Genomic DNA, 27,314 nt, shown 5'->3' with positions numbered 1-27,314 from the left:
TATTAGCATTAAATACACCCTGCCATAAAACAGGATCTGTGTGGATAATAGCAACATTCTAACTCATGCAAACGTGTTCCATTGGTTTCAGGTCGGGACTCTGGGCTGGCCAGTGCATTCACGAATGTTATCCACATAGATCCTGCTCGACATTTGTACCCCATTCTTTTTAACTCCGTACGCCCAGTAATTGTGATAACTAGATTCAAATGGTTCAAATGGCTCTAAGCACTATGGGACTTAACATCTGAGGTCATCAGTCCCCTAGACTTAGAAGTATTTAAACCCAACTAACCTAAGGACATCACACACATCCATGCCCGAGGCAGGATTCTAATCTGCAACCGTAGCAGCAGCGCGGTTCCAGACTGAAGCGCCTAGAACCGCTAGGCCACAGCACCCGGCGCTAACTAGACTGTTGTTAGCACTTTTACATTCACGAGTGATACCTTTCTCCGATTTCAATGCGATTTTTTTACAACCACCCTTCGCAATACTTGACGGTCCTTGTCCGTTAGTACATGGGAGCTGCCAGCTCTTGAATGTCGGTGAGAGTGTTTCTACGACGTTCAGTGTTGCACGGCTGCGAGGGGTAAACCATTCCTTGTAAACACGTCCGACAGTCCGCGTTCATACGCCAACAGACTAGACAAAGTTCATAGTGTGGTCACGGGCACGTAGAAACACGTAGCTCCTTTCTGCCATTCTGTCACGTCTCGACATCGACTCATGTTACTGCGCTTTTTCTATACAACCTCCCGGTACAAGAAAATAAAAAGAGGAATTGTAAGTAGGCTGTTTAGGTTTTTATATTGGTAGCGCTCTGTATGAAAATCACTGGCTGTGCTGTGTGCAGTCTGTGGCTGGTTTGCATTGTTGGAATTTGCTATTGTAGTGTTGGGCAATTGGCTGTTAACAGCGCGTAGCGTTGCGCAGTTGGAGGTGAGCCGCCAGCAGTGGTGGATGTGGGGAGAGAGAGATGGCAGAGTTTTGAGAGCGGATGATCTGGAAGTGTGTCCAACAGAGACAGTAAATTTGTAAGACTGGGCCGGCCGAAGTGGCCGTGCGGTCAAAGGCGCTGCAGTCTGGAGCCGCAAGACCGCTACGGTCGCAGGTTCGAATCCTGCCTCGGGCATGGATGTTTGTGATGTCCTTAGGTTAGTTAGGTTTAACTAGTTCTACGTTCTAGGGGACTAATGACCTCAGCAGTTGAGTCCCATAGTGCTCAGAGCCATTTGAACCATTTTGTAAGACTGGATGCTCATCAATGCTTGTACAACGACGGCACTGTAATATTTTCTTTGTTTGTTGGGACCAGAAAATAGGGTGTGTATCGGGCGAATATGGAGACTTGAGCATCATTGCAGTATTATTTTTGACCAAAATCTCAATAAGAAGCAACGAAATGTGGGAAGGTGCATTGGCGTTATGTAAATGTTATGAATTTGTTTCGCCACAAATACGCGCGTTGTTTGTCTCTTTTTGTTCGTAGTGCTTCACGCAAGGACCCATGGTGCACTATGCTGTTAACATCTAAGAACGCAGTGAGCATAACCTTAACACTTGGCCACACTTGTCGAGGTAATTTCAATCTTGGCTTAGCTCCGATATCGTACCCGTAAACCCGTGTTTCATCGCCCGTTATGACACTTTTTTGTAGATGTGCATCTTTGGTAATTTCGTCTAGTGACTCATAAGCAACTTGCATTCATCGCTGTTTTTGTTCGAAATCAACCGTTTTGTAAAAAAATGTTGCTGTCACAAGTTGCATACACATAACATCCGAATAAAATTCTTATCATGGACAGGTTCATATGCTAATGTCATCAGCGGCTTCTGCAGTACTTTCACTTTTTCCACAATTTCATAGCTTCATTTTACATCCGTTGTAAAACCTTTTTTTTGCTCCTAACTGACTCACTTAAAGCAATACTTAAACTTACTGCACATTACTCCGCTATTAAACCAATATTTAATACAAATTATCTGATTCATTTTACTCTAAATAAATAATATGCGTTACTACCAAAACACATGTAACCTTCTTCACAACAGACGAAATATCTGATGTTACTAACAGCGTACGGATACCATATAGCAGTATCTGTGTTGGATCAATGTACTCTGCAATGTCCTTCAGACATGCACGTTTTCTGTTGACGTCCTTGCCGCTGAGATCGCGTTCGGGGTTGTTTCTGTACTTCAGTCATCTTCGCGCGCTGCATTTCCTCCCGAAGAAGATTATCCTATTCTTATCGTAAATCGACAGTTTTTTAAGTGAATGTGCACATCCGAAAGCACATGAAATCGAATAATTTCTTAGAGATGATGTTAATGCCAAGAGTGACTATAATGATCTTGTCGTCATACACCTATCCACAGTGAGCAGTGTGGTATATGTGAGGTTAATTAGCGACGCAGCGAGCGGAAGTATTGTAAATGACACTGAGAGTGGTCTTCGGTTCCGTCATTCAGATGGCAGTATTGGTGATGTGTCTGTAGACCATGCAGGACTTTGACTGTGTATCATATGTGTTTTGGAGCACCCATTTTAAGTACCTTCGGAGATGGTAATTTCAGAGTTCCACCCACATGGAAAGATAATAAGCCATGCAGCTGAGAAGTGGGCTCAATTTTACTACACGCCAGTCCTCAGTGGGTTGCAACATATTCGTACTGAATTTAACAAATACATGTCATTCTATTTATATATCGGCGGGTGCCGCACCATTGCAATCTGTGATGCCCAGCTGAAGACGTGCTGGGGCTGTGATAGAGACGGAGCTGTTCGCTTGGAGTGCAAGCAGCAAAGGATCATGCAAGTGCCACATGGGGATGAACTTGTTTCGAGTACACCGGCAGCACTTCAAATGATGTATGTCGAGGGTCTCTGCAATGACTCCAGCCCATTGTCTGCACCTCCTCCCACTACTGAACTTTGCCAACCAGGACTATACATCTGGGAACGTCGTCTATGCCTGGGCTCACTCTTGCTCCACCTGTGCTGATAAGTGGTAAGGAGGTTCCAGTTGGCGGGATGGACATACACTCCATGGTTGTGACTACTGCTGCCTTCGTGCCTGACTGTCAGGACCCGCTTCTGTCTTCAGATACTGAAGCACACATGTGTAAACAGCAGTCGCCAAAGAGATGCAAGAAACGTCAGCTTACTCCGTCAGACACCTGCCGGCCACAATTTGTGGACAATAATGATCCTATCCACCAAGACCTTCTCTCGTTGGGTGATTCCATGATGGAACATCCTGCCCATCTCTTGTTGGATACAGAACAACCATTGCACCCACCTAGCGCTGTGCCTCCCATCGATCGACATAAATTGGGCCATCGCCATTCTTCCTGCAACGCTGCACCATTGCCCTCAGGTGCCACAGAGACTATGCTGAACAATCTGGGCCCACGCACTTCTGCGTGGTAGGTGATGTTGAAGATGGGTCAATGAACATCGAAGTTTTGTGGTTGCTACTGCAGCAACCTATGATTGTTAATCGAATGAAGATTTGGATGAAGTCGCATTGTCTGTTGAAAAGGCATTTACGGATGCTGCTGGTCTTCTTGCTTCAATGAGTATCCCCACGACTACAGAACCATGGAAAGCTTATAGGTTAGGTTCTGTAAATATCAACACGATTGGGACACTGGTCAAATTGGCTCTGGGAATTGTTGCTGGCGTCAGACATCAAAATTATCATCCTGCAATAAGTTTGTCTCGACAAGTTTCTGGATTTGTATGTATGCAATGTCTTTGTTCCACAGTACACTGAAGGCGGTAGTGGGACAATGATAGTACTACAGAAAGAAATCGTGGTTGAAGAAGTGGTTTATCAGAAGCTTCATGGTGTTCAGACCATCAATATCTATGTGTTCTCTGGGTTGGAAAAGCAATGGAAATGGTCACGGTTTTATTCAGAAGTTTGTGAGCCCCTACAAACATTTTATTTTTGGTGTAGACTTCAGATGTGTGATACCCAGAAGGATCAGTTTCTCCATTACATCCCATGCCAGGAGCTACAACTGCTGATGCAGAATTTGAATCTCGCTCACGCGGGGGAACGTGTTCATGATGATCGAAGTGGACATACGCGTGTTATGAGGCATTTAGCGAGTCGGCTTGATCGCGTCTATGTTTCCCATGGACTCATGGCTGTGAAAGTTGACAATGAGTTGTCGCCTAAGGCCTTCTTTGACCACATAGTATACATATACACTGTCCGTATCCAACAGTGGAGAATGTGGTGTGGTTGAGGCACATGGAAGTGGAATGTCGCACATTTCCAGGATTCAGAGTGCTGGCAGTTAATGAAGCGACATGGATCGCTTGCCGAACACGCCTTCCGATGTACCATTCAGAACTTTGGTAGTGGCTCAAATGTGCTAAGGCTGCTGTACATTGCACGATGACACAATATGGTCGCAGCTCTGTGGCCAAGCACCATCTCGTGACCGACAGGTTGAAATTCAGAGGGTAAAGATGAAGATTGTTTCACTTGCACGTCAACACATTGAGGGAGCAATGACACTTGCCAAATGCCTGGATGGGGTCTGTGGGGAATCCCAGTAAATGCACCACATTGTCAGAGAGAAGAAACAGTGTTAAAGAGTACTGGTGCATGACCTTGACACACCAGATGATCGCCGGCTGACGTCCCAGAAAGATACTGTGAGCGCTTTTGCAGACCATTCACAACAGTTCCATACAGAAGTGGATCAGGATGTTACAGCACTGGATGACGTCTTCCAGTATTTGCCTGGTGTTCTTGACAGGGTTGCTGTAGACCTCCTTACCAATAACGTTGCCGGCCGGTGTGGCCGTGCGGTTTAGACGCTTCAGTCTGGAACCGCGTGACCGCTACGGTCGCAGGTTCGAATCCTGCCTCGGGCATGGATGTGTGTGATGTCCTTAGGTTAGTTAGGTTTAATTAGTTCTAAGTTCTAGGCGACTGATGACCTCAGAAGTTAAGTCGCATAGTGCTCAGAACCATTTGAACCATTTTTGAACCAATAACGTTACTGCTGATGACTTCGACAACACTCTCCATAAGGGACTGATTAACAAATCCCCAGCCCAGATGGTTTCTTGCTGGAGTTTTATTACGATTCCACGACGTTATGGTTCGCAGTTGAATTGTTATGTGCCAATAACTGATGTCCCCTGACCTCCACTCTCTCCTGCCTTTGTGAAAGGACTGATTATTCCAGTCCTCAAACCATATGAGGGTCGGATCTGGATCAAATGTGCGTTGATGGGGACAGTAACATACACAGAGTGCTCATGGACTATCGTGATGTTATCGCCCTAGTACTGACCTGCCACTTTGGAGGTGCCTTGGTGTTGGTAACCTTCAACCACACCTTTGGTAGGGTGAACCATGACTATAATGCAGAAGCGATGTGACAGTCAGCATTCCCCCATGGCATCATACATATCATCATGCAATTCCTCTGACGTGGGTACTGATCACTGGGTGTGCAGTGGGCCCCATTATTACTTCTCGATCAGGTCTGGCAGGGACGTCCATTGCCAATTATCCTTTTTGCCATTGCTTTGAGCCACTATTACACGGATTGCGGAGCTGGTTAACTGGTATCATGATGAGACATATATTTACCTGTTGGGCGTGTGTTGATGACGTACTTTTTTTGGGTCAGTCAAGGGTGAGGTGTGTGTGGGACTGGGATGGATTACTTGATATGGAACTGCTGTGAGTAGTCGTATGAATTTAACGAAATCTGGTGCTTCGAACATTGGCAGAGGGCTTCCAGAATGGAGTGCAGCTCCATTGTGGTCAGTGGACATGGTCAAATATTTGGTAATTACTTTCATGTGCAACATAGAGAGAACGGTTTCGGCTAACTATAAACGCCTCCTTCAGGTTATCCGCATAAGCATCGATAGTAATCTGTTGTGAGCTTTGGATAGGGTACAATGGGTTGATTTTGTCAACTATCATCTGGCGCCTAGGATGCCGTATCTTACCAGTGCTGGGGGCGACGGCGAATAGGTTGCTGGCAGAGTTTGGATATTTCATGTGTGTGGGTCTTATCTTTAATTTGGCAAATTTTCCGCTTTTCCCTCAGTGTCACACGCTTGACATGGATGAACATCGAATGGTGTGTGGACCTTCTGCAGAGGTGTGGCTGTTTATGCGCAAAATACATACTTTTCTTCTTCGTGCAGCTCCACGTCCTATTGGGTTGCAGTTGCTTCTGTTCCTCAATGAGACTTTTTCCCACGCACAAAGACAAACGCAGCGAATTGGATCAAAGGAGTCTCAATTCAATATATTTTTAAAGATGTCAGCAAAAGTGTGCTTATTTTAAGGACATTTCTCCAAGATCGTGATACCTATTTAATGCAGCGCTCGAGTTATCGTCAATATTATGACACTTTTTGGTAGTGTTTTCATGGATACTAAACGGTGGCCAGGTATGAGAAGGCGAATTCTTGTTTGGCGTTTATTCTAGAACTTGACCCATGTGATAGGACTATGGAATATTTTTCGAGAAGACGTGTCCAACTCACACCTGCCGGAACTTGAGGATCAATATGAACTTACTCATCTCTCGCTGGTATTTTTTTTTTGTTTGTTTCTTATTTTGATGAAGTTCCCAGATCTTGACGGAACCTATTGAACGTTGATACTCTGGTAAAAAAGAACATTATACTATTAATGGAATTGTAATAAAATTCAGCTTTATACATTATTTGTAGCTACTAGTTGTAAAAAAATGGCGGTTAATGCGACCGCTCGCGTAAAGCGAGAAAACTAGGTTTGATTCCCGGTCCAGCACAAATTTTCATTACCATCAATATATTGTGGAGTTGGAGTTTCACCATATCTACAAATGCGACTATAATTCTTGTAGTGTACAGATACTTTTCAACCATGTTTACCAACGATTAAAAAATCACGCAAATCGGATTAATACAACACGCGAAAATACAAAATTCCTTTTTTTAATCATACCTCGTACACTTCATTCACTGTCATGAATTCTGTCAGCGGTGTTCGGTCAGATGATCGCTTGGTACCAGCTCTGCACTACAGCGCTCCAAAATTTAATGAGTGACCAATATTTATTACATGAAGATAATGTTTTCATGCAAAGACGAGATCCCTTCCGTTCAGTTAAGCAATTATTCGCCTTCTTGCCCCTCCCTCTCTTTCTTCTGACAGTTGCCGGATTGTTTGACAATTTCTTTTATACTGTTCATTGGCTCATTACAACTTCCGAACTTTTGTTTGCTGTCGTATAGATCCGGCATCGTACTGTTTGTAAACAGCACCATTGCAAAACTTACTCCCGTGATACATGTATCTCTATAATAACTTTCATAAACGTGTACCTCTGCTACTCTCTTCAATATAACTGACTCGGTGAACGTAGTATGGTGAAAACGGAGCTCGAAAACAATCAATATATGATCAACACTGTGATTGTTATATCTGGTTTTCATGAAAGGGTCGACCTAAAGTTCACTCAGACTACATAAACAAGCACAATATACCCATATTCACTTTGTTTAGCCATTCCCCTTTATGATTCCATTTGGTGAACGAAAGAAAACTATACTGTTCCATATTGCACAATACTAATTATTGAATAAATACCTCATCCTCGTATTCGCTCCATCGTTTCCGCAACCCAACTCGTACTTCTTTACTCTGAGCCGAACATTCAGACTGGGCTTGGGATATCAGACAGCGATGTCTCGGAATGTCGATGTATCGCAATCATTTACGCGAAATCTTGAATCGATGGTTGCTAGTTGAATAAAGGCAGCTTGAATATTTTGTGGCAATATATTCGGATAATATTATTATTATCAGCATCTAACTCAGAGAAAACTCAACTCCACTTTCTTTTTAATACTGATATATTTAAACCATAGTAACGGTACCTACAGTTTTATATATTAAATTTATTAGAGGAACTTCGATTGTTGTCAATTTTGTACTGTCGTAACCGCCTCTCACTCAAAAGGAAGGTTGGTAGAAATGTTTGAAGTGATATTCATGCCAACAAATTAGTATTTTATGTTCTTTAGAAACTAAGTTTTGGAGCAGATAATCTTTTCGTGTAAATTATCTGTAGTCAGAGTAATTTTGGTCATTTATTTTCGCCTGTCTATTTTTTCATCTACTGTAATATAACTTTTTTATTTTTTTATCCTAAGATTAAAATAATGCAGAGTTAAATTTTGGTTTCCTTAATTTTTTTATCATTTCATGAAATGCACGCCTCACAGCTTTATATAACGTATGCAATCATAAATTATAATTTGGATTTTACAAGCAAATTTTTAGCACTGTCATTAATCTGTATGAAACGCACGACTGTTTATATTTCATTCCAACCGATTTCGGTCACAAATCATGTTCACAGTCATCGAAAAATTAATCTGCAGCTAACATTATGTATCAGTACTCAAATATCGTTCATTTAGAACATTACAAACATGATACCTGTGTGGAAAGCAGTTAACTGAAGAGATCAAACACGAGACATACAGTGTATGTCTCACGTCGGTTCTCTTAAGTTATTTGGTTTTCACACAGATTTCATACTTGTAATGTTCGAGATGAACAATACTTTCAATTTTGATACGTAATGTTGGCTGCAGATTAATTTTCCGACAACTGTGAATATGTTTTATGACTGAAACCGATCGGAATGAAATATAAATAAAGTTACCATATGTGTGTCATGCATTTCAATAGCTGATGACTGCCTTAACAAGAGATATAGATGAGATAGTCGTCCATATCGATACTTAGTTCTAGAATTAATTGAAACAAAAAGTTCACTGTTACCAGTCACCGTTTTATTTATTTCCACGACGCGTTTCGAAGGTTTAAACCTCCATCATCGGGTGGATTTACATTAGTAAGTATTACATTGGTGTGTGTGTGTTGTGTTACGATTTTTGGAGGAACTTGTGGCACTGCCTTCAGTGATCACAGGTTCCTTTTGCTGCCGTAACACATCACATGTATACTGCCACATTTGTAAACAAATATGGTTTTGTTTACAAATGTGGCAGTATACATGTGATGTGTTACGGCAGCAAAAGGAACCTGTGATCACTGAAGGCAGTGCCACAAGTTCCTCCAAAAATCGTAACACAACACACACACCAATGTAATACTTACTAATGTAAATCCACCCGATGATGGAGGTTTAAACCTTCGAAACGCGTCGTGGAAATAAATAAAACGGTGACTGGTAACAGTGAACTTTTTGTTTCATTTAATGTCAGTAACAGTCACGGTAAAGCCTAACCTAAAAATGTTCGCATTTATAGTTCTAGAATACTCGATTATATCGAAACACGATGTCTTTTGATTTCACACCCCTAATTGAGAGTACCTGCCTGCACGCCCTTTCTGCAGGTGCCAAAAGCCCACCCCCACTGTCGGCCGGAGTGGCCAAGCGGTTCTAGGCGCTTCAGTCTGGAACCGCGCGACCGCTACGGCCGCAGGTTCGAATCCTGCCTCGGGCATGGATGTATGTGATGTCCTTAGGTTAGTTAGGTTTAAGTAGTTCTAAGTTCTATGGGACTGATGACATCAGAAGTTAAGTCGCATAGTGCTCAGAACCATATGAACCATTTTGAACCCACCCCAGTCCTTACCGCACAGGACATCCCATGTCACTTTTTATCTTGGGTACAGCAGAGGATAAATCGCTAAAATGAGTAGAGTACAACTGGCTTTCGACTGAATTCGGTCAGTTTGGTTGTAATGACAGATTGATCTCTAACGTAGCCCGAATTCTAGGTTAGGTTGTGATTCGGTTGAGGGTCGGTGATACCGACAAATGTGAATGCCACATAGAGGTTGTGGTATCAGACGGTGGTGTAGCGCAGTGTTTACGTTTCCGTCGTATTTAATCGCTCGATTTTAGCCGAACGTCAGTTGTGTCGTACTCATTTTAGTTGCTCGTCAGCAGAGGTGGGTAATGGTAGGATTCGATATATCGTGGCGATATCGATATCTAGTACCCCTACACCTCTTCCACTTCGTTTCCTTTCCCTTCCTTCTTCGCTCTCCCATTTCCCTTCCTACATTTTCTCGCCTGTCACAAACTGCGCAGCTACAGAAACAGGGATTAGGAAACGCGCCCCGGCTTCCGTAGCGTAGTTACAACGCCAGTGGGGCTAATACAAATGCCCGAACGGCTGAAGACTTAGGGAACGTCCTATTTGTGTAGAGTGGTTTTTGGATGTCCGTGCGGGCGAATACTTATGGGCGCGCGTGTACGATCGGTGCGAGGGATGGGGCGGTGCGCAGCTGCGCCGTAGATTGTTGCATCCGCGGCTGAGTAGATAAGTGGGCGCGCCGCCGGCTGGTGGCCAGTGCGCCGCGGGGCTCGCCATGGCACGCACGCTGCCGCCACCCGCCGCTGCCGCCGCCGCTGCTACTGCGTGCCGCGACATCGATCTGAGCCGACTGCCGCCGGCAGCCGCCGCGCACGGTAAGCGTCGCCCACGTGCCTGCCTCGCCTCCTGTAAACAAACTCCTCCGTGCCCGCACTTCAGATTTACTCTCGTTTCCAGGACGCCGACTGGCTCGGAATGGGTGGCTGTGTGAGAGTCATAATTACAGAACGTGCTTTTTCATTTTTTATTGTGGCCCAGTGGTAAAGTACCCGACTGTAGATGTGAAGTTCTCGGGTTCGATCCCCGCCCAGTTCCTAGATTTTTGTCTATCACTTCACTGATGCTGACATATCCATTGGGAGAGATTTTGTATCTGTATTGAAATTTACAATTAATCTTTTCATTTCGTGCCTCACTTGTACGTTTCGCACCCAGCAGGAAAAGTGACCCAAATCGAAAAACGGCATCTTTAATTCTTATCACCAAAAAGAAAAATTCGTGTAAAGTACCCAACGTGCACGAAAAAATAATGCCAGTTACTGTCAAAAATACTTACATGAAATTTAAAGGAAGCTTATACTTTTTTAATATAAATTTTATAGAATTAATTTTTGAGTTGTCGCTGTCTTTTCCGGGGGCTTTTTTTATTATTACTTTCGATTAATAGTTGATCATATTCTGCGCTTGTAGTTATGAAAAAAATTTTACAAGACGCTCACTGTTTTTTTTTTTTTTTTTTTTTTTTTTTTTTTTTTTTTTTTTTTTTTTTTTTTTTTTTTTTTTTTGAGGTATTGTGCCTAGTATGTGTACATGAGTATATTGTTGTGACGGGGTTTACAGTGTGGCGCTCCAGGAAAGATGGAGCAAAGAGCGTACCCAGGATCTGATCTTGGAGGAGTGGGCTGGGGGGGGGGGGGGCTGATTTAGTATTAGTTTCGTGATTAATTACAAAATAGTTTTAAGATTTCACGACATATAATTCGGAGTTCACTTGTTACTAGTCAGTAACCTTTACATAGCTTTCTTCAAACTGATATGTCTGTATGTGTGGTTTGTGGAGATCAATTTTGTCTGGGATGGGGGAGGAGGAGGCGCGGCGGCTGCCTCCTTGCTGGGCACGCCCATGGACGGAGTTGTACCGAGTGCCAATGTCATGGGCAACAGAAGTGGGTGGCAAATGTAGTCCTGTAGCAGAAGAAAACCACGAGAGAGCGAGATTACAAATGTCTTCGCGCAGCTAGATGTGGAAATCAGTCTGTGGACCTCTCTTTCACGCCTCCTGATTGCTTATTGAATGAATGTTGATCTGTACTGTAGCTTAGAACGCATTCCGTATTGCCCGTGACCTTCGGTCCATCAATTAATCGTGTATCTAGCGAGAAAGACTGGGCATGGTAAGTAAAATCTTAATAAGAAACGTAAAGGTAATAAAAATTTGTAATTTTCATTGTTTAGCGTGAGAGCGACAATTGAAGGTGCACACTCATTCCCGGATCGCAGACAGCTGCTGTGCAGTTATTAAGAACGAGACGGCTATGTTACTGAGTCACAGAAGCAGTGGGCGTTGGTAAAGATTTTGGATTCGTACTCGGAAGCAGAGGTGTTCAAATCCCCATCTGGTCATCTTGATTTAGATTTTTCTTTGGTCGAAATTGTACAAGTCCAGAAATAGTAAAAAATGACAAAATTTGACGTTCTTGCAAGAAACCATGGCAACTTTTTTTGAACATTAATTTTTTAAATGTTTTAATCAGGACAGATTGTTTTTCTTCTTGCATTTGGGTCAACACACGCAAATACAAATAATCACGAGGGAGAGTGATATAGGTATCGCCTGTTAAATTGTGGAAACTGGACTTACGCCTTTCTACCCAAAGACTAGCGTAATTATGATTTCCTCTCAAACGCTTTAGGCAAATGTAAAGAATGACGTCGTATTCATCAGGCAGTTATCCTAAAGCAGTACTTTATTAAGCACTACAATTTAGTTTCTACTGTGTGCTCGTTCTCAGAGTGCACAACTGACACAGCAATGTCGTGAGCAATATAAAACAGAAGTCAGGTGATACTTACGAGGATGATGTATCCTCATCTACTGTGCATTTTAGAAGACAGAAACTGACTAGTTGTGCGTAATTAAGTACTACTTTAAAATAACAGACTGATGAATACGGCGTCATTCTTCAAATTTATCGGGGCTGTGCTGCCGACTCAGAAGTAGTCACATGAGGCAAAAGCCAAACTTCTTGAAACTTTCTGGCAGATTGAAACCGAGTGAGACTCGCACTCGGGACCTTTGCCATTCACGAGCAAATTCTCTCAGTAGGTAGAGAACATGCCCGCGAAAGGCAAAGGCCCCGAGTTCGAGTCTTGTTCTGGCACATAGTTTTAATCCCAGTGCACACCCTCATCCTCGCGGCCTTGAGTTGTGCGCCATCTTTAACGATGTCGACGTAATTTTGGACGCTAAGCTTCTTTCCGGTAAATACGAGACTACTGACTTAATGAGTCATTGAAATAGTGGCCGTGGCCACGAACGTTGCTGACCTGTTTCTGGAGTTGTTAACAGCTAACTCAGATTGGTATGGCCAATGGTAAACCAGTTACATACTTGTCGGCACACTATGTTTCCTATTAAAAATATCGTTGAAGTTTTATTAGGTGGCTGAGTGAGTATCAGAAGTTATCGGTTCGATTCGTAGTCGGCAATATATTTTTCTCCCACTTCACACTGAAATTATCTCGGAGTAGGCAAAGAATTTGGAATATTAGCTGAAATGAATGGATAGTGTCTTGAAAAGAGGTTGTAAGATGAACAACAGCAAACGTAAAATTAGAGCAATAAAGTGGATTTTAATTAAGTCAGGTGATGCAGAGGGACGTAAAGTTGAGAATCAGACAAAATGAATTATAGACGAATTTTATTATTTGAGCAATAGTGTAATTAATAATGGCCGAAATTAAGAGGATATAAAATGTAGACTAGCAGTAGCTTTTCCGGAAAAGAGTAACATATTGACATCGATTATAAAGTTAAATGTTAGGTAGGCTCTTCTGAAGGTGTTTGTGTGGTGTGTAGCCGTATACAGTAATGATATATGGACGATCAACAGTACAGACAAAAAGAGACTAGAAGATTGTGAAATGTTGTTCTATAGGAGAATGCTGAAGGTTGATGGGAAGCTCGAATAACAGATGAAGAGGTAATGAATCAATTCGGGGAGAAAAATCTTAAAGGACCAATTTAGCTGAAAGGTGGGACGTATTGATGGGGCACATCCTGAGGCATCAGGGAATCATCAGCTTGGAAATGCAGGGAAGTGTGGCGGGTAAACATTGTAGAGGGAGACCAAGGCTTGGCAACAAACAACTGTTTCAAGCGGATGAAGTTTGTAGTAGATACGCAGAGGATAGACAAGCGAGGAAGCTGCAAGTGCTCACTACGACGACGACCACGGCAACAACAACAACTGTTACTACTACTGCTAATAAGTCTGTCACCTTTGGCAATATTTCATAAACGCGTAAAATACCAATTTATTCCGTAGTTCGGATTCCGTGTCAAAATGTAGACCTCTCTGTAAATGGCTGCTCAAATTGTCCACAGGTCGAAGAAAATATGGAGGGAGATTAGGGGCCAATGTACAGTTTGTGTCCAATTCATTGGTGACGGAGATCAAGCTCGCATTTGCGAAGGATGGGGAAGGAAATTGGACGCTCTTTTCAGAGGAACCATCCGGCCATTTCCAATAAACGACTCAGAGAAATCACATAAATCTGAATGGCCTGACTGAGGTTTGAACCGGCGTCTTCCTGAACACGAGCCTAGTGTCTTTCCATCGTGTGAACTCACTCGATCATCTGTCGAACAAAGAAGAGGGCAAATATACTCCAATAGGACCATTACTAGCAAAGTGCTGCATGTTCAAACCAAACCCCAAGTTGAGGACATTTTTACTTTGTCAGTTCAGGTGCAGTTAGGTGGAATTTGACGTAGATTTCCTGAGTCGGCCAATAGCACGTTAAAATACTGCGTAATCACTGACGCGCCCCTCCCCATTCTCTTGTTTTACACCTTCCTGGCGCTACAAAGCATGGTATTTTTAGCTGTTTTTGACTTTGGAATCTCGCTTGCATTTTCAGTCCTTTACTATAAAAAGTACTTTAGGCATTTGGATGTCTGAACTATTCGAAACACTGAATCTGTTGCGTTCACAAATGATTGCAAGTTTGGTGTTATCCCAAAAGGAATATGTAATCTACATAATTTTAGTGGTACCAGATGCAGAGTACAAATTTGTGGTTTTTTGAGATGGTTAGAATTGTGAAAAGATTTCAGTGATCTGACACGTACCGAGTGCAGTGGGACAGAGGTTAGCACTCTGCGACAGGACGACTGCTCAAATTCCCGTCCGGTCATTCACCTTTATGTTTTCACTGTTTTTCCTAAATCGTACAAGTCGCTCCTTTGTATCATATTGGACTTCATGCGGTTGCACATACGAGGACTATTTTCTTTTTTTTCTTTTTTTTTCAGGATCCGGTCGGTCGTGAAACGGAAACCACATTGAAAATAAAAAACTTTTATTTCCAACATTTAGCTACACCTTCCAGCTACTTCTCCACTCCGTCACCGATCCGACTTGCTATTGGTCGTAGAGTGGTACCAACTTTCCAATTCCCTCGTCACTGAATGCAGCCGCCTGTGCTTTCCGCCAATTCTGTGCGCTGAATTGCAGATCGTCGTCTGTGTTAAAATGCTGCCCTCATAGCTAGCGGTTCATATAAGCAAAGAGATGAAAATCAGAGAGAGCCACGTCCGGACTGTATGATGGGTGATCAAACACATACCGTCATGAACGTCTGTTCGTTCTGCTTCAAAGTTCCTGCACCACTGTCGCACTTTGCTGTCACTCGTGGCTATTACGTTATGTGGGATGCATGGGAATCGGGCGGAACCACTCAACACGAGGGCATCCACTTCATATGGTTCAAATGGCTCTGAGCACTATGGGACTCAACTGCTGAGGTCATTAGTCCCCTAGAACTTAGAACTAGTTAAAGCTAACTAACCTAAGGACATCACAAACATCCATGCCCGAGGCAGGATTCGAACCTGCGACCGTAGCCGTCGCGCGATGCACTTCATACTTTATGGGAGACTCTGTTGTTGTAGGCGTGTTTATGTGCACATTGTGCACTCAGAACTAAAAAGTGCAACGTGACGCGATAGACAGGCATACTAGAGACACTGTGCGACACATCTGCGCAAAGCTTCATCGGGTTTTCAAAAATGGTTCAAATGGCTCTAAGCACTATGGGACTTAATATCTGAGGTCATCAGTCCCCTAAACTTAGAACTACTTAAACCTAATAACCTAAGGACATCACACACATCCATGCCCGAGGCAGGATCCGAACCTGCGACCGTAGCAGCCGCGTGGTTCCGGACTGAGGCGCCTAGAACCGCTCGTCCACCGCGGCCGGCTTCATCGGGTTTTCATTGTGATTCTAATTTCTCGTTCGATCGGACCTTGAAAAAGTCCAAGGTAAACTGTAGTTCCCCTATAAATGGCTGAGTGAATCGATTCAAACGTCTGAGAAAGGCAACTGCATGCCTCCTCCTATAAGACAATGCCTAGTAAAGTAGTGCAGTGTTCAAACCAACCTTCGGGATGATGACAACTTAACCAAATATTTTACTATCCTCCTTTTTCTTTCTTTTTAAATAGATTATCTGATGATTTGTTAACATGACGAAACCAGTAATGAAACCATTTGTGTGATTTGAGGCTGAGTTTACAAGTCGCTCACTGTGTTCCCCTAAGGCAATATGCCTACACTGTGCAACTTGGGTTTACCATGTAAGATCATGATATCTGCGGTATCCTCTGATGTCATCTCCCATTTGCATCAGTGGTAAACAAATAAACTTTGTTACTGTAAGATAACAGATAAAGTAACGGCTCACTCAAACCCCATTATATGTTCGGTTGGGTTGTTTGGAGGAGGAGACCAGACAGCGAGGTCATCGGTCTCATCGGATTAGGGAAGGACGGGGAAGGAAGTCGGCCGTGCCCTTTCAGAGGAACCATCCCGGCATTTGCCTGGAGCGATTTAGGGAAATCACGGAAAACCTAAATCAGGATGGCCGGACGCGGAATTGAACCGTCGTCCTCCCTAAATCGAGTCCAGTGGGCTAGCCACTGCGCCACCTCGCTCGGTCCCATTATATGCAGTAGTTTTATTAGCACAAAGCACCACTCAAAAAAGAGATCACTGCAACAGTATGCTCTGTCTGTTTTATCGTGTGTAGTAACATAGTACAGTGACTGGCAAACCGTGTAAATGGGGCAGGGGCGCTACTCCACGGCGTCGCCCAATACCAAGGATGGAAGGCAGCTGAGTATTCAATATGTAAGTGCTCAGACAAGTTTAAGGCAGCACTTGTAGGACAATAGGCAGTACAGCATAAGTAAACGATTGGTGTCAAAATATATCACTGCAAATAATAATTCATAATACGACGGGCGTTCAAAAATGGTTCAAATGGCTCTGAGCACTATGGGACTCAACTGCTGAGGTCATTAGGATTCGAACCTGCGACCGTAGCGGACTTGCGGTTCCAGAGACGGGCGTTCAATAAGTAATGCAACATAGACTTTTTTTTTCTGAAAGCAGGTTGATTTTTTTCAAGATTCCACTCTGTTGGCTACAAACTCTATTTTTCAATATAATCTCCGTTCAATGCGACGGCCTTACGTCATCTTACCGGAAGGGCGTATATGCCTGCATGGTATCACTCAACCGGTCGTCTTGCTAGATCAGTAACCTCACCATTGCGCCGATTCCCGGCACGAATCCGCCCGGCGGATTAGTGTCGAGGTCCGGTGTGCTGGGCAGTCTGTGGATGGTTTTTCAGGCGGTTTTCCATCTGCCTCGGCGAATGTGGACCGGTTCTCCTTATTCCGCCTCAGTTACAGTATGTCGGCGATTGCTGTGGAAACACTTTCTCCACGCACACGTACACCATAATTGCTCTACCACACAAACATTGGGCTTACACTCCTCTGGTGTGAGACGTTCCCGCGGGGGAAGGAAGGGGGGGGGGGGCCCACTGGGGGCCGAACCGCACAGTAACCCTGGGTTCCGTGTGGGGCCTCGATGGGGTGAATAGACTGCTGTAGCCTGTTATGGGGTTGTGAACCACTGACGGCTACAGGGGAGGGGGGGATGAAGCCTCTCTGTCGTTTCTAGGTCCCCAGTTCCATGGAATACAATACAACCTCCCCATTATTCACGTAATTCTTCTCGTGGAGCGCATCCGTCATTGGATCAAACACACCGAAGTCAGAAGGTGCGACACCCGGTCTGTAGGGAGGTTGAGGAAGAACAGTACAATGTCGTTCTGTGAGGTTATTATTTTTTCTTTTTAAGGACCAAACTGCGGAGGTCATCTGTCCCTAGACTTACACACTACTTAAACTAACTTACGCTAAGAACAACACACACACCCATGCCCGAGGGAGGACTCGAACCTCCGGCGAGAGGGGCCGCACAATCCGTGACATGGCGCCTCAAACCAAGCGGCCACTCCGCGCGGCTTCTGTGAGCTCCTCTCGGGTGCACAGACTTGTGTGAGGCCTTGCATTGTCCTGCAAAAGGAGAAGTTCGTTTTCATTTTTGTGATTTATCGTTCACCTCCAGTGAGAGTGTCCGCACGCTCCAACATTGCAGGAGAGACAGATGTGTGCTGCCAGCAGGCACGCGGGATATCAGACAGGTTTGCGCGACCATGTTGCGATGATGACAGACGCCTCGCCCAACGACTCACTGTGCTTTTGTTCACTGCTAGGTCTCGTAGGCATTTTACAGGCTCCTATGAATATCTGCAATGCTCTCGTTTTCCACCAAAAGAAACTCAATGACAGTTCTATGCTGGGAACTCACCTCCATTACAGACGCCACTACCTATAGCTCCGCCACCCATCGTAACTTCATGAATCTGTAGGGGCCGAAGCGGGAATATTCCACGATGTTCCACAACAAATTCCGCATTTTTTAACTGAAACTAGCCAATAAAACAAATGTGTTGCACTACTTATTGAATTCCCCTCGTACAAAAGATCAGCACGAATTGCCAGGTGGGCACAGAAATGTCGAAAAATCTGTAATGAGAGGGCCACGGAAATATTGAAAAATGGCAGATCCTTGAAGATAGACGCCACCCATCCCACGCAATCCCAGTTACAATATTTTCAGTATCGAGTGTTTCGTGTAGGAATACTACAGCTCCTGAGGTACCACTCCCGAAGAGAGCGTGAAAAGAAGATTAAACTAATTATGGCGCGTGCACTGGCTCTCCATACGCGAAAGGAACCGTAATACGTAGTTCAAAGGGACGTATCCTCCGCCATGCACTTTACACTACTTTGCAGAGCATAAATGTAGGTATAGATGCAGTGGCTAGACGGGGGTATGACCTCCGTTCCCCCGCAGTCCGAATCCAGTGAACGCAATGAACTGGCCTAGCGGGCAGAATGCTAATCCGGCGGCGCACGTATAACCCGCCGCACGGGATGACGGGTTCCAGGGACGGCGCCACCCAATACACGGTACTGTTGCAGCACGTGCGGCAGAACTGTACCGCGGCTGCCCCTGAATGGCACGGCCGCCCTTGCGGAAGCTACCCGCCGACTGCTGACACACTGAATAGCCGCTCATTTGATCAACCGCGGCCACCGTCTGTTCCCACACGGTTCTGCCGCTATACTCGTGCCGTGTTGAACTGCGCCGCACTTCTGTGCCGTCAGAGACAGTACACGGATTCTGAATTCAGCATTATTAGCGCAAGCGATTGCCTGTATGTAACTTTCAATAAGTCTGATTAGCTGAAAGGCAACTATGACGTCTTTCACAACGAAGTCAGTACATAAACCAACGTGTGTTTAGAATACCCTTGGTAGCATGTCTTCAGTTGTGATGTCTGGCCAAACCCTAAGATATAACATTGTGTGATTTTATGAGGGCTTGCACTCTAATCCAAGTATGTAAATTCCGATGTGCTGTCAGGTGAAATTATGTATAAAACATATAGGAGATTTATACGTGCGTGGAAAAGAAAGTTTCTAAGGCGCTGCAGTCATAGACTGTGCGGCTGGTTCCGGCGGAGGTTCGAGTCCTCCCTCGGACATGGGTGTGTGTGTTTGTCCTTAGGATAATTTAGGTTAAGTAGTGTGTAAGCTTAGAGACTGATGACCTTAGCAGTTAAGTCCCATATGATTTCACACACATTTGAACATTTGAACAAAACAAAGTTTCATGCACATATTAGAATAGACGAAGAGGCTAGGCTAAATTTTGTTTCATATACAGACGATGTCACAGTTTTAAAAGAGAAAGAGACTGATCTGCAAAAAGGAAATTATCTTCTAAGCAAAATTGCTGTAGATTACAATATCACTACATCTGCAAAGAAAACTAGAGGCAATGATTTTTGTGGGAAAGGACTCCATAAGAACAAAAACAGTAATGAACAACACAGTAGCAGAACAGGTCTAACAATGTAATTATCTTGGATGTGACATTACGTACTTGTGTGGCAACGTGTAACATATTTGAAACAATGAACGGGTTCATTAGAAATAAAACAAAAAACAACACGAATGAAGTTTTATAAAGTATTGGAAGTCCACACAATACTTTACAGAAGTGAGTTATGGCTCACAGACAGTTAGATCCAGGCAGTTGAAATCTTAGGGATGTGAGAGGCTGTACCAGAGTAGACAGATTAAGAAACAGCTACATTAGGAAGGAATTAAACAAATGTAAGAAACAATTGACTACAACAAAAGAAAATGAAGAGGACATCTCGCAAAGTGAAATGCGCTAGACCATCTCTTCCAGAGTCAGATATTATAATCTGGTAAGCCGAATAAGTATACGAAGGCCAAGGAAGACATAGGCACCATGACAAGCAAGGGTCGAATAAATAAAGTGCAGAAGAAGATGAGGAACATTAAATTTGGTAAGCGTGTTAAAGTGGAGGCCGAGGACATAATATCTTTATGCTTTCGCTGAAGCTTCAGCATCATCAGCGGGCTTTGCGTTATTTCCTATAAAACAAAAAAATTCTTTTTACTATTTATACATATATAAATTTGAGTTTTTAAGACAGTATTCAGAGATTTGAAAAACAGACATAGTTACCACATTCTGTGGACTGCCTGGATTTTTATGTTATTTAATGTAATTGTTTTGTTTTCCAGTCTGTCATCTGCAGTGATATAGAACTTAATGTAGAACAGTCATTTACTTCGAAATTTTACGACTACCATTAATTAGTACTACGTGGAAGACTGTGTGTGTGTAGTTGAACTGATAGGAGTTTTATTTATTTACTGCTTTTATTTTTATTTATTTTTTTATGTATTTTATGTGTGAGTGTGTGTGTGTGTGTGTGTGTTTATGTGTTTGGAGGGGGGTTTCTTTGATAGTTTTTCGAGGGCAGAGAACAGAGTTCCATTGCAGAGAACTATGTATTCCTTTATTACTTGTTTTCCTTCAATTATGGCTTTCTTCTATTTATCAAGCATTCTTTAATTGTTAGTTTTTGTGGTGGGATGTAGCCGCATTTGAGAATTTTCAAGTCAGTGTTAATGTGTGTTGTGTTGTCCATAAGGTGCTCAGAAAGTGTAGAATGACAGCTGTTACTGCTTAATGCTCTTCTGTGCTCAGTGTATCTGGCATTAATGTTTCTGCTTGTCTGTCCTATATAAATTGATTTGCAGTCTTGACATGTCAGCAGGTAAACACCAGATGTGTTGTTTTTGTCTGTACGTGTGTTGACTGCCTTAGTTTTCTCCATTATTGAGTTATCTGTTCTGTAGACCATTTTAAGCCCTTGTTTTTTTTAAATATATTCCCTATTCTATGGGTTGCTTTGTTGTTGTAATGAGAGTGTACCATTTACTTGTTCATGTGTGCTTGTGTGTCCTGTGTGGTTGTGTTATGTGCGTTTATGTTCTGTATGACTGTTTGTAAGTTGTGGTGTAAAAAGTAAAGAAAAATTGTGTTTTGCTCAAGTCGAACGCTCTCCATAAAAAAAACAAATGTGTTTGCAAGCAAACTGAGACAGAAGAGCTTCAACCTCAAGTTGATTACCTCGTCATTAATTACTCGACTTGCCCATGTAATCTTCGTAATTATTCTGTAGCACCACATTTCATAAGCTTTTACTCTCTTGTTGTTTGTACTGTTTATCGTCTACGTTCCACTCCCATATACAGCTACACTCCAGGTACAAAATTTTCAGAAAAAGCTTGCCAATATTTAAATTCATATTCGAAGCTGCCATATTAAATCTTTCTGGGAAAGCTCTTCTTGCTATTCTTTTTATATTGTCTTATTTCTGTCAACATGAGTCATTTTGCAACCCAAGTAATCATCTCCCACTTTTAGTGTCTCATTTCGTAATCTATTTCCCTCAACATCGACTGTCTTTATTTCCCTTTTTCTGTTGATTTTCGTATTATAACTGTCCGTTTCGCACAAATGATCTCCCAAGTCCTTAATCATCTCTAATAGAATTCAAATGTCACCAACAAACAGTTCTTTGTGTCTTCTCCATGAACATTAATTCCTCTTCTAGATTTCACTTTGGCTTGCCTTACTGTTTGCTCAGTGTACAGACTGAATAACATGGATGATTAGGGGACGTATTGCAGCCCTGTCTCATTAAATTCTCAATTACTGCATCTATTCTATATCCTTCGACTGTTAACTCTGCATTCTGGTTTTTGTACACGTTGTAGATAACCTGTTTGTAAAATGTTGTGACATAAATCTACATCTGCTTCTACCTCCATATTTCTTACTGTGTATTTTGGAAGGTTCTTTATGTACCAGTATCTTTTCCCTTCCTCCCTGTTCCACTCACGAACTGCGCATGGAAAGAATGTTGTCGGTAAAGCTACGTATGGCCTCTAATTTCTCACTCATTTTCTCGTCGAGATCATTTCGCGAGGCGTACTTGGAAGGATGTACAAGTTTGGTCGTTGCTTCGTGAACCGTACGCTCCCGAAATTTCATTACTAAACTATTCTTGTAGCTTCTGCCACTGGAGTTCGTTGTAAATTTTCGAAACGTCCCCGAGCAGAGCAAACGATTCCGTGACGACACGAGCCGCTCTTCATTGCTGTTCCTTCAATTAATCTTACTTGTTGAGGACCCCAGACTGGTGAGCATCAGTTATGAGAATCGGTCGATCAAATGCTTTGTAAGACACTTGTTTCATTCATGAGCTATATTTCATTTAGATTCTCCCAATCAATCTCAGCGTGGTAACTGTTTCTCCTGCATCATCTTGAGATTGAAGCCATTCTGTCCGTGTTTTGCTTGCAAATAAATTTGTTTTTGGAAGGCGGTCACTTTGAGCAAAACATATTTTTTTCTTTTCTTCTGTTAACCAGGCGTGTTTCGCTGAAGTTTCAGCATCATCAGTGGGCTTTTATTTTTCTTCTATTAAACAGCACAAAAAATGCTCTTTACTGCTTGTACACATACAAATTCCAATTTTTAAGAAAGTATTTAAAATTTTAAAAACAAACATATGTATACAAACCTTTTCTGTTTTTCAGATTTGTAAATACTTCCCTAAAAATTCTAATTTGTATATGTACAGTTGATAAAGATAATTTCTTCTGTTGTTTAATAGAAAGAAGGTAAAAGCCCGAGGATGATGCTGAAACTTCATCGAAACATGTCTAGGTAACAGAAGAAAAGAAAAAAATGTGTTTTGCTCAAGGCGGACCCTTTCGAAAAACGAATTAACTTTTCCTACAATTTCTTCTATGTGATCATTCTACTTTAGGTCGGTCTGTCTGGTTACTCCTATTAATTTTACGGTATTTACTGATTCCAGTGATTTGTCGCCAACAGTGTAATCGAACGGTGGTGGATCTCTTCGTCTATGTATACGCAATACGTTACTTTTATTTACGTTCAAGGTGAACTCCTAGTTCCTGTGGGAATCATCGATCTTGCGCGTGTCTTCCTGCATTTCGTACGTCTTCTGACAATAGTGAATAGAAAAATGATATAGGTCGAATAAATGTTTGTTGTAACCTTTGGTGTATGTTTGGACGTGCAGTAGAAAAGAAAAAAGTGTCAGACGAAAGAAAGTGAATCAGCTGGCAAGCCGGCCACGTGAAAGTGGAAGAGGGAATAACACGAGAGGAGCAAGCCAAGGCTAGCCACTAGGTCGATATCCGAGCCGTCACAGGGTCTGGCTGACGCCCTCTGTTGTAGTGGCGCGCCATCACACGGGTGGGTCGGCGCGCCACAAAGCTGTCAGCGTCTTCCACACTCCGGCATACCTCAGAGTATTGGATTACTCGTCTGGGCCCCCATCCGCCACCGTAACCGAGATTGCTGTATCGCAATAACGCGACGCGGCTCGATACTGAGGTATCTAAACAGAAACGTGGGTATAGCAGATACACTGCTGGCTATAAAATTGCAGCGCTGTGTAGGCGCATGCAATAGCCTTCAAGTAACCATGAACATGCTTGCATATACACTGACGAAAAAAAAATTCCCGACACCAACAAATAGTTACCGTAGAGTAATGGAATTTAAGGAATACATTTGTCTAGGTAACATGTTAAGGGAATTAATGTTGCAAGTTGACGGGTAAACATAAGCGTGAGAAAAGCTATTGTAAATGTGACATGCTGGTACATTAACAACCGGTGTAATCGTCAGAATGATGAATACAAGCATGCAAACGTGTATGCATTGTGTTGTACAAATGCCGGACATTACTCTGTGGGATGGAGTTTCATGCAAGTTCCACTTGGTCGGTCAATACAGGGACGGTTTATGCTGTTTGTGGATGAAGCTGGAGCTGTCGTCCGATGATGTCCCATATGTGCTCGACTGGATGCAGATCTGGTGATCGACCAGGCTAAGGCAACATGTCGACTCTTGTAGAGATTGTTGGGTTACAACAGCAGGTACGTGGGCGAGCAGCAGTTGGCATCAGTGAACATAGCTGTTGGAAAACACCCTCCTGGAATGCTGTTCATGAATGGCAGCACAACAGGTCGAATCACCAGACTGATGTACAAATTAGCAGTCAGGGTGCGTGGGATAACCACGAGGGTGCTCCTGCTGTCATACGAAATCGCACCCTGCACTATTACTCCAGGTGTAGCTCCCGTGTGTGTAGGCCGCATACAGGTTGGCTGCAAGCCCTGAAGTGGATTCCTTCTAACCGACATACGGCCATCAATGGCACTGAAGCAGAATGGGCTTTAATCAGAAAACAACACAGACCTCCGTTCCGCCCTCCGATGAACTCTCACTCGACACCACTGAGCCGGCCTGGTTGGCCGAGCGGTTCTAGGCGCTACAGTCTGGAACCGCGCGACCGCTACGGTCGCAGGTTCGAATCCTGCCTCGGGCATGGCTGTGTGTGATGTCCTTAGGTTAGCTAGGTTTAAGTAGTTCTAAGTTCTAGGGGGCCGGCCGATGTAGCCGAGCGGTTCTAGGTGCTTCAGTCTGGAACCGCACGACCGCTACGGTCGGAGGTTCGAATCCTGCCTCGGGCATGGCTTTGTGTGATGTCCTTAGGTTAGCTAGGTTTAAGTAGTTCTAAGTTCTAGGGGGCCGGCCGATGTAGCTGAGCGGTGCTAGGTGCTTCAGTCTGGAACCGCACGACCGCTACGGTCGCAGGTTCGAATCCTGCCTCGGGCATGGATGTGTGTGGTGTCCTTAGGTTAGTTCGGTTTAAGTAGTTCTAAGTTCTAGGGGACTGATGACCTCAGATGTTAAGTCCCATAGTGCTCAGAGCCAGTTGAACCAGTAAGTTCTAGGGGACTGATGACCTCAGAAGTTAAGTCCCATAGTGCTCAGAGCCATTTGATTTGACATCACTGAAGTTTTGGGATCAGTGGAAAGCACGCTACAGGGAGTCGGCATGGGAGCTGTCCTCGAAGTAACTGATTTGCAACAGTTCACTGTTCACTGATGCCAACTGCTGCTCGAACTGCTGCTGCAAACGCAGCACCATGCGCCACAGCCGTACGCCGAACATGACGGTCTTCCCTCTTGTTAGTACAACATAGCTATCCGGAGCCCGGTCTTCTTGTGACCGTACCTTCCCGTTACCACCGCTGCCAGCAATCATGTACAGTGGCCACATTCCTGCCAAGTCTTTCTGCAGTATCGCGGAAGGAACATCCAGCTTCGTGTAGCTATTAAACGACCTCGTTCAAACTCAGGGATGTGTTGATAATGCCATCTTAGCCATTCAAAGGCATTTTTGACTAACATCAACTAACTACGTCCAATCTCAAAGGTAATTAACGATCACGACAGTTACCGCGCGTATCTAAAGGGAACCTGATTTGCACCCTCATAGTAGCGCTACTAGTACAACTCTGATACAACTAACGTGAAATTTGGATAGACGACATACGTCAGATGTAGAGACACGCCTACCAACTTTCGTGTATGTATCACATCTCCTTTTGGTGTTGGGATTTTTCAACGGTAGTGCACAAGGAAAGATTACACGTTAGGTTTCTTATTCAGAAATCTCTTTCCATTGGTGTTTTTTTTTTTCGTTTGTGAGAACATCTTGTTAGAAGGAGAAGTATATACCAGCACGTGTCGCAAACCGACAGCGGTAGAATAGTGGCATATTGAGGCTGCTGTTTATCGATCCGCGATATTACGGCTCGCGTTGATCAATATCCCACGTATGCTGTGCGAATATGGAAGCGGTCGGTTCAGGAGGGCAATACTCAACCCCATGTTGAATCTCAGCGAACCCACAAGACTAGCACCCGAGATGACAGACATACTATTCCCGTTTTTTGTTTTTTTTTTGTTTGTTTTTTCTCAGCCGGACAAGGACAGTACGACGACGTCCGCAACACCACGGAATTTCTGTTATTGTTGCGGATTCCCTTGACGTGACAACAGACGGAATGCGTCGACAGTGGTCCACCCAACGGCAACACTGTACACAGTAGTGGCACCACACCCTTTTAGTCGAGGCCCAGTTCAGTGAACAGCATCACAATGGGCATATTCACGTACGTAGAATAAACGTTACCATAGTGCATTGGTCATCTTCATACGGACCAGCACCAGACGTGATGGTGTGGGTGTCATTAAGTATAGGATATGAGCACCTCTGGTCCGCGTATCCGATAACATGCGCAGCAAGCTTTACGTTTCTGGCGTCTTAGGGTCGGTGGCTGAGCGCTTTCTTCGAAGTCTCTGAAATGTTATCTTTAAACGAAAAAACGCAAGACCGCACCTTGCTTATACTGTCCATACCTATGCCGATACGAAGCGCCTTCGAATGTCGCCCTGGCCAGTACTTTCTCCAGATCTCATATGCACTGAAAACATCTGGTCATGGTTGCCGAGAGACTGGCATGCCACTACTCGTCAGCCACTGTGATCGATGAACTCTAGCACAGAGTTGAAACAGAATGGAATGAAGTACTTATATCTGCCGTCGAAGCTCATGTCAGCTCGATACCCATTCTGATTAGAGCCGTTGCTGCTGCCAGAGGTGACAGCTCTTTATAGTCTCACACCTTCTACAATCCCTAACTACCTACACCTTTAATCTTGTTCAAATGGTTCAAATGGCTCTGAGCACTATGGGACTCAACTGCTGTGGTCATAAGTCCCCTAGAACTTAGAACTACTTAAACCTAACTAACCGAAGGACATCACACACATCCATGCCCGAGGCAGGATTCGAACCTGCGACCGTAGCGGTCGTGCGGTTCCAGACTGTAGCGCCTTTAACCGCTCGGCCACTCCGGCCGGCTTTTAATCTTGTGTTCATCTTATTGTACTGTATACTAACAACAAGAAAATTTCGTCG

The 27,314-nt window shown here is 43.7% G+C and overlaps 1 protein-coding gene across 3 annotated transcripts in view; it reads left to right on the top strand.

Moving 5' to 3' along the window:
- Window positions 1-27,314, top strand: part of LOC124556701 (1-acyl-sn-glycerol-3-phosphate acyltransferase alpha-like) — a 713,163-nt gene that overhangs the window by 451,082 nt on the left and 234,767 nt on the right. The window contains exon 1 of one of the 3 annotated variants that reach the window (XM_047130674.1): window positions 10,390-10,497. The exons of the other annotated variants lie outside the window; for them this stretch is intronic. Within the exon in view, the coding sequence (XP_046986630.1) occupies window positions 10,398-10,497 (100 nt within the window). The 5' untranslated portion in view covers window positions 10,390-10,397. Of the gene's footprint in view, window positions 1-10,389; window positions 10,498-27,314 lie in introns of those variants that run through there. 3 annotated transcript variants of the gene reach the window in all.

The sequence above is a fragment of the Schistocerca americana genome, chromosome X (assembly GCF_021461395.2).
Source record: "Schistocerca americana isolate TAMUIC-IGC-003095 chromosome X, iqSchAmer2.1, whole genome shotgun sequence".
NCBI classification, from domain to species: Eukaryota; Metazoa; Arthropoda; class Insecta; order Orthoptera; family Acrididae; genus Schistocerca; species Schistocerca americana.
The sequence above is the reverse complement of the archived record's forward strand: the minus strand, read 5'-3'. Positions and strand labels throughout refer to the sequence as shown.